This window comes from Eschrichtius robustus, chromosome 13 (genome assembly GCF_028021215.1).
Source record: "Eschrichtius robustus isolate mEscRob2 chromosome 13, mEscRob2.pri, whole genome shotgun sequence".
Taxonomy (NCBI): domain Eukaryota; kingdom Metazoa; phylum Chordata; class Mammalia; order Artiodactyla; family Eschrichtiidae; genus Eschrichtius; species Eschrichtius robustus.
In genome coordinates, this window is record NC_090836.1 from 46471591 (window position 1) to 46483826 (window position 12236).

General features: G+C 43.1%; 1 protein-coding gene across 1 annotated transcript in view; it reads right to left on the reverse strand.

Annotated features, from left to right (window-relative positions):
* SARNP (SAP domain containing ribonucleoprotein) overlaps positions 1-12236 on the reverse strand; it is a 51713-nt gene continuing 39477 nt past the window's right edge. The window contains exons 10-11 of the mRNA XM_068561879.1: positions 3451-3540; positions 1-293 (exon numbers count right to left, since the gene is read on the reverse strand). Of these exons, the coding sequence (XP_068417980.1) occupies positions 252-293; positions 3451-3540 (132 nt within the window). The 3' untranslated portion in view covers positions 1-251. The remainder of the gene's footprint in view (positions 294-3450; positions 3541-12236) is intronic.

Consider the following 12236-nt stretch of genomic DNA (forward strand, 5'->3'; position numbering starts at 1 on the left):
CTTTTTTCTATTTTTTTTTTATTAACAAGCAAAATAATAATTAAAAAACAACAACACAACAACAAAAACCTTAAAGTTGGAACTGCAGTAAGTCAAACTGCTGCTGGAGTTCACGGATGTACCTGGGGTACATGCTCCCTCACTGCAAGGCAGGACCTAGGCACATGACTGTGCATTTAGGTATATATGTGACCAGGAAGAGTCGAAGAGATGGAAACCACTGGAGAACAGAAAGCATCAAAAGCTTTTCATCAGGCAATCCCAAAGCGCTCTGCTCTTTTCCTCTTCTTTGCCTATAAGGAAGAAGCAAGAAGAAAAAAATTAGATTGCAAGACAACAGTGGCCTGGGTTCCTGGCTGCTTTAATCCAAACTCACATGGACTGTCACAAGGTCCAAGAAGGAGGGAAAGCCAGGCTTATGCTTGGCAGCCAGAGATTTAATGTCTGAATCTCTCTAGTTATCCAGTTAGAGCTGGTTTGATGGGAAAGGAGAATAAGGAGGGGAGAAGACTGTGGGGAGTAGGGGGTGGGGGCGGGAGAGGAGGAAGAGAATAGTGGTAGAAAATGGAAAGATTCCTGAAGGAGAAAGGGCCACTCAGCCTTACAGCAAGTTAGCCTGGAAACAATGGATCCTTAAACAGGCTGGGAAAAGTCTTCCAGTCAGTGGGGAGATGGGAAATTTCAAAGGACAAAAGGTTGACCAATGCTATTTCATGGAGAAGGTGAAGGGGATGCCCTTCTGGGCAGTTAGGCCCAATCAGCAACTATTCCTTCGGCCTCCAAATCCACAAAGAGGCATATAAATCTTCAATGCCAACAGAATAAATGGGGGGTGGGGAGGCCCCAACATGGATCTCTTAAGGGAGGCAGTGTGGGAAAGAGGGCACAAAATGGGTGGGGGAGAGAAAGAGAGAAAGATATTTTTGTTCTGGGAGTGACTCACAAAACACTACTGAGTCCTCACTCTAACCACTGCCCCCAGAAAAGAGGGGGATTTTTTAAAATTCCATTCACAGAGGAGGTTAAAGTTATATTAAAAAGAAAAGCTGAGTGGGACTTCCCTGGCGGTCCAGTGGTTAAGACTCTGCGCTTCCAATGCAGTGGGTGCGGGTTTGATCCCTGGTCGGGGAAACTAAGATCCCACATGCCGCGTTGTGCACGGCCAAAAAAACAAAAAAAAAGAAAAGAAAAGCTGAGTGCATACAAGCCAAGCTCACTTCCACCTGGATTACTGACACAATTCTTTGGAATCAAATGAAAGTCATCTGGTTCATATAAACTCCATCAGCCTCAAAAGTTACTACTCCCTTACACATACTAACTCTCCTAATAAAAGCCACTATTCCTTTCTACTCAACAAAATCCTCATCTGCCTTATCTTGGAGGTCAAATGTACCAACTCAGTGAGCATGCCTGGTCTAATGACAGTTTCCTTGGCAAAGAGGGAGTAATTTTAACTAGAATTAAAACAAGCCTAAGTTTACTTCTAGCTCATCCTGGCAAGTCAGCAAGTAAGCAGACATTTACTTAACAACAGGTAATGCTTTATTCTGAATTAGTAGCACAAAGAAGAATACAAAATCCTTTAGTTTTTTCATAGTGGAGAATGTAAACTGATCAGATTCTGAAATTTTCAGGGTTTATTACAAGATTGACTCTGATATTTATTCATAAAGAGACTATAAGATTTTGAGGGTTTCCCTGGTGGTGCAGTGGTTAAGAATCCGCCTGCCAATACAGGGAACACAGGTTCGAGCCCTGGCCCGGGAAGACCCCACATGCCGCGAGGCAACTAAGCCTGTGTGCCACAACTACTGAGGTCGCACGCCTGGAGCCCGTGCTCCGCAACAAGAGAAGCCACCGCAATGAGAAGCCCGCGCACCACAACTAGAGAAAGCCCGCGTGCAGCAACAAAGACCCAACGCAGCCAAAAATAAATAAATAAATAAATTAATTAATAATAAAAAAAAGATTTTGAGTGTGTCAGGTAATAGAGTTTCAGAGGCCATCTCTAGAAGTAGATGGAAAGAAGTAAATTTGGATTAAATGGAAGAAGTAACATTTCAAATTCCTCACCACCTAAGAAATTTCTATAATTCTAAACATAGGCTGCGCAGGGTCTAGGCTGTGGCACGCGGGATCTTCGCTGTCGTGTGCGGGATCTTTGTTGCGGCATGTGGGATCTAGTTCTCTGACCAGGGATTGAACCCAGGCCCCCTGCCTTGGGAGCTTGCAGTCTTAACCACTGGACCACCAGGGAAGTCTCTAAACATATTCATTGTTTCAACTGTTCATGTACACCTCTGCTAATGCTTGGTCTCCATTATAGATACTCTCAAACCAGCAAATCAATATTGTCTGTCAATGCTTTGAGCAGTCTGCCAATGCTCAGAGTCTCAATGAATGTTACTCCAGAAAATACTGGGATATAGATGCACACAAGTCTTAAACAAACAAACAGACAAACAAAAAGCCATTCTTTCATTTTGAGAAACTATCTGTAAATAAAGTGATAAGAACAAGAAGTCTCATTTGAGGACTTCCCTGGCGGTCCAGTGGTTAAGACTGCGCTTCCAGGGACTTCCCTGGTGGTCCAATGGGTAAGACTCTATGCTCCCAAGGCATGGGGCCCAGGTTCGATCCTTGGTCAGGGAACTAGAGCCCACATGCCACAACTAAAAGATCCCACATGCCGCAACAAAGATCCCGCACGTGGCAACGAAGATCCCATGTGCCCCCAACCAGTGCAGCCAAATAAAAAAGTAGTGGGGTTGCGGTGGGGGGAAAGGCTGCGCTTCCAATGCAGGGGGTGCGGGTTCGATCCCTGGTCGGGGAACTAAGACCCACATGCCATGGAGCACAGCCAAAAAATTAAAAAATAAATAAATAAAACAAAACAAAAAACATCTCATTTAAGCCCACTGTCCTATTCCAGAAGGGAGTTAGGCACAACTATATTTGTGTCTGGGTTGGATATGGCCTTCATTAAATGATGAAAGAAATTTGCTTGGCAGATAATCAGAAACACTGCTACTTACTGAATACTTGACATTTTACACAGAATCATTTCATGCTTAAAATACCACTTCGAGGTAGGTTTTATTATCTCCACTTTCCAGACGATGAAACTGAGGCTCAGAAAATTACTATAACTTGTAAGAAATATAGTAATACTAAGTGGCACAGTCACTTATCCAAACTTAATTGATTCCAAATCTTGTGCTCTTTCCTACTAGGTTAACTGGCTCTTAATAGTGAATTACTTAAGTATACTGATGGAATTAAGTGGGGCCACTTTATCCAGAAAACAGATATCAAGCAAAGTACCAAAAATCTTGTCATTTAGGCACTTAAGAAGTAGGCCAGGGAAATAACAATGTTTCTCCATTCTGTTTGTTTGTCTTCATTTTCCCTTCAAGGGTCCTGTGAAGCATTCCAGGTATATTTTACCTCTGTATCCTCTGTGGTTCCTGTTCCAGCTGAACTTGTGACAATCCCAAATCGCTCCTTCCTCTTTTTCAGCTTCTCGTCATCCTCAGACTGTTCAGGGACAAAGAAAAGGGCTGAAACAAGCTATCCCTCCATTCACAAGATAAATGGGAATGAAATTATAACTTATTCGCTACAATATGCTAGCCAACCTTGTGTCAAGAACTAAGGATCACACCCACAGAAAAAAACAGATAGGAAACTGAATAAGCTAGCATATAGCATATTGTCCCTAGAATGACTAAAAACTTAATGTTAAGTAGACTTCAATATTCATAAGACAAGGAGAGTCAAGAAAACAGTAGGAAACACCCATAAAACAAATTTCTGTGCTAAAGAAATTTTTGTAGTTCAGAGATATGGAAAACTGAGGCTTTACTAATAATACCTGCAGAGAGCAGGTTGGTAGAAGGCACCCAAACTATTTGTCGAACACTGCTTACAAGTTCCATTTTCTTGCTAAGGAAGGGAAGGGGAAGCGGGCCAGAGTGGTGTTTCTGAAGAACTTACAAAGAAAGCTAAGTGTTATGAACACCCAGCAAAGTCATAGTAGGCTCTGGATTCTGAAATGATTCTGAAGTAAGGAAACAGCTGCAGTCGTCTCTCTGAGAGAGATGCTCTGGACCTTTTCCAAGCATCCAAGAGACTCATGGTGTCTGCCCTGTAATTGGAGAGAATGTTCCAGCATACTATGAATCGGAGCTGGCCATTCTCCTATAGCATTTATTTTTCTCATACATATATATATTTTTTAAAGCATTATTCATTTTAAATAATTTATTTATTTTTGGCTGTGTTGGGTCTTCGTTTCTGTGCGAGGGCTTTCTCTAGTTGTGGCGAGCGGGGGCCACTCCTCATCGCGGTGCGCGGGCCTCTCACTATCGCGGCCTCTCTTGTTGTGGAGCACAGGCTCCAGACGCGCAGGCTCAGTAGTTGTGGCTCACGGGCCTAGTTGCTCCGTGGCATGTGGGATCTTCCCAGACCAGGGCTCGAACCCGTGTCCCCTGCATTAGCAGGCAGATTCTCAACCACTGCGCCACCAGGGAAGCCCTCTCCTATAGCATTTTAAAGACTGAGCTACTGTTCACATCCAGCACTGTTCAGTGTCAGAGTCTCATATATATTATATTCTCATGAGGACCTAAACCCTGCCACTTTATTTATCCCACTTTAACAGTTACTTATTTTCTCCTTTTCCACCTTCCCCTCATACCCTGTCACCAGCAATCAAAAGCCCAGCCCTAGGATTAGAAACAACTAAAAGTATGTGGGCTTCCTGGGTGTTTTTTCTCCCCCAAAAGCATTTTCTAGAACTTGACACATCTAGACAAAGATCCTATCTTCTCAGATATCCCAGGGGACCCTCTACTCCATACCCACACAACACCCTAATCATGAGCCAGGACAGTTTCTTTGACTTTATTTACAAAAGTTAACCAACATAAGGTCAGGTCAAACGTGTTGAAACAAACTTTTTTTTTTTTTTTTAATTGGGGTATAGTTGCTTAAACAAACTTTTGAGCAAGCTTATGTGTGGTGCTCCTGAGCTGGATTTTTTTTAAAAAAACCCAAGAAGTTCATATTCCTGACGTACGTAGGCAGGTTGTGTCTCTGAGTGTCCCAAAAACCAGAGTCAAAAGGAAAGGCAACCAAGAGGCCCACAGAGACACAAGAACTTTTGAAATACCTTTACTCTCAACCCTGACCATGGAGCTGCGTTTGTCCCTACGACCACAGGAACCACCTCTTGGCCAAAAGCAGAGCAGCTACACAGCCTTCTGTGTTCAATCTGTCTAGCTAGCGCAGCTCTCTGAACACAGTAGTCAGGATACTTTCTCAGTCTTACTTTGGCTCTTTCAGCTTGAGAAACGTTCATTTTCTTGCTTTTGCGCCACCTGCCTTCTAGCAAGTAAGAAAGAAGCTAAGAAGGGTTGGTGGCTATTGAAGGACTGAAGAATCCTACACACGAGTTATCACTTAATCACAGTGTATTACTAGAATAGAATACTGCCTACGTACTTTTTCTGCCTTCTTCATTATAACCATCAGCAAATCCATAGTAGGTGCATAATTAATGTAATCTAAACTACTGTAAAACACTGAGCCAGGTTCCAAAGGAAAAAGTATTCCTGTCTTTAATAATCATAAATTAAAATAATAATGATTATATTATAGCCACTAACATTTGGGTGCTTACTATGTGCCAGGTACTATATGAAGTTCGTTACATTCAGTATCTCATTTAGTTGTTTTAACAATCTTAAACATATCAGGTACTATGACATACATAGCAGGTCATTTTATAGACAAGAAAACTGAGGCTTTGAGAGATTAAGTAACTTGCCCAAGTCTCACAAATAGTTAAGTGGCAGAGCCAGAAATGCAACCCAAGACATTTTACTCGAGAACCCACTTTCTTAACTTTACCAAAACCTCAGGTATCTTACATAAGCACTTCTTTGGAATAAGAGTAGCAGAATGGAAGTAGTGCTTAATTTCCAAGGGAAGAAGGATCACTAGGATCCTTAGCTAAAAGTAGTTATAGGGCTTCCCTGGTGGCGCAGTGGATAAGAAGCCGCCTGCCAATGCAGGCGACACAGGTTCGAGCCCTGGTCCGGGAAGATCCCACATGCCGCGGACCAACTAAGCCTGTGCGCCACAACTACTGAGCCTGTGCTCTAGAGCCTGCGAACCACAACTACTGAAGCCCGCGCGCCTAGAGCCCGTGCTCCACAGCACGAGAAGCCACAACTCGCCGCAACTAGAGAAAGCCCGAACGCAGCAACGAAGACCCAACGCAGCCAAAAATAAATAAATTAATTAAATTAAAAAAAAAAAAGGTAGTTGTAAACTACTTCAACAACTTCTACATCACTCAAATGACTGGGTCAATGCAAGGATCCTACCCCCTTTACCATACCATATGCCTCTACTTCATAACTAACTAGGACTCCAATTAGTAGTCTCATACTAAAGATTTTCTCAACTCAATTTGTTTCTAACCTTGGCTAACTGGCTATTCCATCTGTTGAACTGTATGAAACGAATTAGGGTTTCCAATGAACACAGGCCTCACTATATTTTTCCTTACCAAAGTCACTAGGAGGCTTTTCTTGATTTTGTCTACCACCGCTAAGATAAAAAGTGAATAAGGGATATAAATGGAGATTTCAAAATGAGAACCTCTATAGAAGATTCTAGATGAAAAATTCTCCATTTCATTAAGCCTCCAGGCCAAGCAGGAAACAGCTTTAAGGGAAATAAAAGGAGCATACCATACCCTTCTTGGGGATAGGCAGGACTAGATCATATCCTGCTGAACTGCCACTATTTACTTTCTTCATTCAATTCAGCGCTAGGGATACTTCAGCACGTTCACATCACAGAGGGAGATGTTACTGCTGAAACCTAGCTATTCTCTCTGCACAAATCTTGGGGCCATTCCCTTCACAAATCTCATCACAAACCCTACGTCCATTTGGAATGTGTGGGACAGCCTTTCCTCTGGTTCTCTACTTCGCCGTATCCCAAAATGGGGAGTTTGACTTCTAAATTAAATTTCCTGTGTTTCTTTTTGAGCTCAAAGGTGAGGAAAGAACGAGGGAGGAAAAGAAGGGGGGGGTGGGGTCAGATGGATATATTTCTCTAGCCACTAAGGCTAGTATCAGAGATTTCCCCTTGAGATTCCTTTTTTAATCCTCTGGTGCCTTCTCCTGGAGATCTAGGCAGAGCATCTGCTCCAAATATACCAGGGGCTCTAGGGGGAAAAAAACAATACAGATGCCCCCACCTCCCACCCCCTATGAAGAGCCTGTCCACCCCTCACCCGCAGAGACCAGCGAGGGTTTTATTTATTTTGTGCATGCCTGCCCTTCTCTCCCTACCCAGTGCCCCTCAGCTCCCCTCCTAAAGCCTCTTTCCTCCTTGCCCTGCAGGGAAAGTGCACAACAGGCCCAGTAAATCAACACAGTTCTAATGATCTCTCTCACTTGACCCTTCTAGCGTGACGGTGTCGCATGGAAACAAATGTACAATAAACTTCACTCCATCTTTAGCTCCTTGCTGACAGGTTTTGATTCATGGGATGGTGAGACCCATCTGAAGGAAATTACCTCGATCAAAATGCATCTCCCTCTGCATTCATCAGGCCAATGCTCCCTCAGGCCATGCTCAAGTGCACAAATGGGGTTGTGCATCTGCAGGCAGCACTGACCCCCCTAGCTCAGTGTCATATGCATTTGCAAACCTTTCCCTTCTTCATCCCTCCCCCACTTCCCTCCCACAAACCCTCAACCACTAACAAATCTTTTTTCTTCCCAGGCTTGCTCCCGTGTGGGAAGAATAGTGCTGGAATCTGAATCGCCCTTATTTGCTATCAAGTGAAAACTCTTCAAAACACACAACTTGCCTCCAAAATCAGAAGAGAAACCTGTTCTCACTGACTAAACACAAGCACTGGATATTCAGATTGATCCATGTACTTCACTTCCCTCATTCTCTCACTCAAGACTTAAAGAGCAAGCCAACTAACTGACCGACGCCAATAACTTCAGCATACATGATCCTCACTCCTATCTCCCAATAACTGCCCTGTTTTTCTTTTCAGAAGTTTGGTGATAAAAACAAGAAAGAGAACTGTGTAAAAGAGGAGAGGGGTTGTATAAGAAGCATAGGGCAGAAAGCATGATATATATTTAATAAAGCCAAATGCCCCCATGAATCACTATCACTGTATTTTCCATCATGGAATAAGATAGTTCCTAACTGAACCTTTCAGAAGACATCTTCAACTTTTCAAAATTCACTTTTCTTCTTGTTTCCTTTTCACATTTGGCAAATCCTTGGACAATATAAAGAAAATGATACCTGCTGAAAGAAAAGACTGAGACATTCCAGGTTGCCCCAAGATTCAAATTACATGTGTGAAAGTGCTTAGTACATAGGAACTATCATATAAGTATTCAATAAATGTTAGCCATTATTTCTACTGCTTCCTTCTGGTCCTTGAAACAAAGTCTGAGACCACCAACAGAATTTTGAAGCTAACAATGCCATTCATTCTTCTTCTACACTACAAGTGAAGTCATCAAAAGTTGTCAAGAAACAGACACTACCAAGGCAACAAGGAAATTCCCTTCAGTTGCAAGGCAAATGATATTTGGAAAAAGGATCAGATTTAAGGTTAAAGTGTAGCAGAACAGTAACTCAGCAAAACCACAGTCTTCTCCATCAGGTACTATTAACCATCTTCTCTTTCTGGGACCCTAAAAAAAAACAACTATGCTGTCAGGCTTTAACTGATATCAACATCCCTAACAATTAATGACTACAAAAACAGATATCTATATAAGGTAATGTCCAAGGGAACTGAGCAAGGATCCGACCTCTAACTCTGTAGACCCAATTCCAGGTACTCTAAAGGCCCCTGAGGAATTGCTTTCACTGAATTACACAACATCAGTTTCTATCAACATGGTCAATAACACTGAAACCATAAAATTAAACCATTCATCCACTAGTCATTCAAATAAGCACTGAGAGCCTACTTTGGGTCAGGCACTGTTTTCTGGCATTGGGAATAGAGAGATGAATAAGACAAAAATCTTTAACCTCATAGGGCTTATGAATTCACAACTGAATGACTATAAAGATGTGTGCCACTGTTCATTACATTACTGCATTATGAGGACTCATAGGGAAATTTTCTTTCTGATTCCCAGACCCCAAATAATTATGCTTTTGCTGAGCAACTTGTTAGTTTTACCTTTTGAACCCTGTGAATCACTGTAAACAGTACAATTGTGTTTTCCTCTTTCTACTGACTGCGATAAAGTTTGGAGCAAAATGTGTGGCCTGTCCCTGGCAAGTGGTTTTGAAAATATTTCTATTAGAAAGGAGAGGCCAGGGCTTCCCTGGTGGTGCAGTGGTTAAGAATCCGCCTGCCAATGCAGGGGACACAGGTTCAAGCCCTGGTCCGGGAAGATCCCACATGCCGCGGAGCAACTAAGCCCGTGCGCCACAACTACTGAGCCTGCACTCTAGAGCCTGCAAGCCACAACTACTGAGCCCACGAGCCACAACTACTGAAGCCCGCACGCCTAGAGCCCGTGTTCCGCAACGAGAGAAGCCACTGCAATGAGAAGCCCGCGCACCGCAACGAAGAGTAGCCCCCGCTCGCCGCAACTAGAGAAAGCCCGTGGGCAGCAACAAAGATCCAACCCAGCCAAAAATAAATAAATAAATAAATAAATAAATTAATTAATTAATTAATTAATTAAAAAAAAAAGAGAGGCCAGAAGTATTGAGGTGAGAGAGAAACGTGAGCTCAAGAGACGGAGATCAGGGAATTTCCTGGCAGTCCAGTGGTTAGGACTTGGGACTTTCACTGCCAAGGCCTGTGGTTCAATCCCTGTTCGGGGAACTAAGGTCCAGCAAGCCGTGTGGTGTGGCACGGCGAAAAAAAGAGAGAGAGAGAGCGAGAGAGATGGAGATCAAACACCCAGATCCAGAGGTAGAAACTTAGAAGACAAGATGACATAAAGTTAGTCACAGGGTTGGTGCTGGTCCTTTAAGAACTTATTCCTCTCTAAATACAATGGGATTAATTTTAAAAAAAAACAAAAACACCTCAGTGCCCCAAGAAGGAAAAGGAGAGGGAATGGAAGTACAAAGTTACAGCTCGAAATTTTAAATTAAGGAAGGGCTCTTGTCAGTGGTTTCCATGGCATATACACTGTAGCCAGGAATTAAGTCCCAAGATCAGCTGCAACAAGTGGCAGCGTGAATATCACAGATGCTTTCTAAAGTGATTGCCTCTTTTTATGGCAGAGTACCATAGATAAAATCTCTACCCAAGGACTTCCCTGGTGGTCCAGTGGGTAAGACTCCATGCTCCCAATGCAGGGGGCCCGGGTTCGATCCCTGGTCAGGGAACTAGATCCCGCATGTCACAACTAAGGATCACGTGTGCCGCAACTAAGACCCGGTGCAGCCTAAATAAATAAATAAATAGATAATTTTATAAAATAAATGAAATAATATCTCTACCCAAAATGGAGTTCCAGCTTTACCTTCCAAACCCAACTTGTGTCTTCAAGATTCAAATTCAGGTGAACATTTTTCAAAACTTACTAATTTTATCCTGAATACAATAAAGAATACTGCTTCAAGCTTAGTGTGCTAGGGTTATTTGCTCTGCCAAAAGGAGTCCACTTTGATTTAATTAGCACCCCATGGGCTGTGCTAAAGTATTCACCTTTTTTTTTTTTTAATTTATTTATTTGGGTTTTTTTTTTTTAAAATTATTTATTTATTTATTTATTTTTGGCTGCGTTGGGTCTTTGTTGCTGCGTGCGGGCTTTCTCTAGTTGCGGCAAGCGGGGGCTACTCTTCGTTGTGGTGTGCAGGCTTCTCACTGTGGTGGCTTCTCTTGTTGTGCAGCACGGGCTCTAGGCGCATGGGCTTCAGTAGTTGTGGCTCATGGGCTCTCTTAGAGCACAGGCTCAGTAGTTGTGGCACACAAGATTAGTTGCTCCGCACATGTGGGATCTTCCCAGACCAGGGCTTGAACCCGTGTCCCCTGCATTGGCAGGTGGATTCTTAACCACTGAGCCACCAGGGAAGTCCTATTTATTTGTTTTTATTTTTGGCTGTGCTGGGTCGTTGTTGCTGTGCGCGGGCTTTCTCCAGTTGTGGTGCGCGGGCTTCTCATTGCAGTGGCTTCTCTTGTTGCAGAGCACGGGCTGTAGGCTCGCGGGCTTCAGTAGTTGTGGTGCGTGGGCTCAGTAGTTGTGGCTTGCAGGCTCTTGAGCACAGGCTCAGTAGTTGTGGTGCACGGGCGTAGTTGCTCCGCGGCATGTGGGATCTTCCCGGGCCAGGGCTCGAACCCGTGTCCCTTGCATTGGCAGGCAGATTCTTAACTACTGCGCCACCAGGGAAGCCCAAGCATTCACCTTTTTCAATCTTATTACCAGTGCCACTCTGGATCACAGAGATAAACTAGGAGAAACAAAACAGTGACCCAAATGTAACCAGGCTTATGCAGGGAATTTGAACTCAGTAAATCCCAAAACACAAAGCAAGAGTATTTACGAATTCAAATAAAAGATATCCTCACTGTTCTTATAGGAGACCAAAAGAATTAACCAAGCCAGGTATTTTTTTCTGGTCAGTACAACGAGCTCACTCATATCATTCCTTCTTACACTATGTATGAGAAGCAGAAATTCCAATCTAAACAATTCAGTCAGAGATATCCTTACAAGTAGAAAGGGACATTTCAGGGAAGCTTAGGTACTGCTGAGTTGGAGTTGGCCCTTCTCCTATAGCTGTTTTAATGACTGAGCTATTGCTCACATCGACACTGTTCAATGTGTAAGAGTCTCATCTATATTCCCAACAGGACCTAAACCATGCCACTTTATTTATCCTACTTTAACAGTTATTTTCTCAGAAGTCTTTTCCCTGGAGTGATGGAAGAGAGGCTGATAGTGAGCTACGGATGATCACAGTTTGCAAAAAAAAAAAAAAAAAAAAACCCAAATAATTGCCTCCTTTTGTAATTGAATTACCATACTAAGATGTTAATAGTTCTCAGGCCAATCTGATTTTCCAAGGGAATGTAAGGTAAGAGCCAGGCAAAAAGGAAGACAGGGAGCCTTCTGGTGACTTTCCTGACTTTCGCTGCCACGTGACTGATGGCAGGATGAAAAGCAGTGCCTGGGGGCTTTCAGGTAATGGTAGATTAA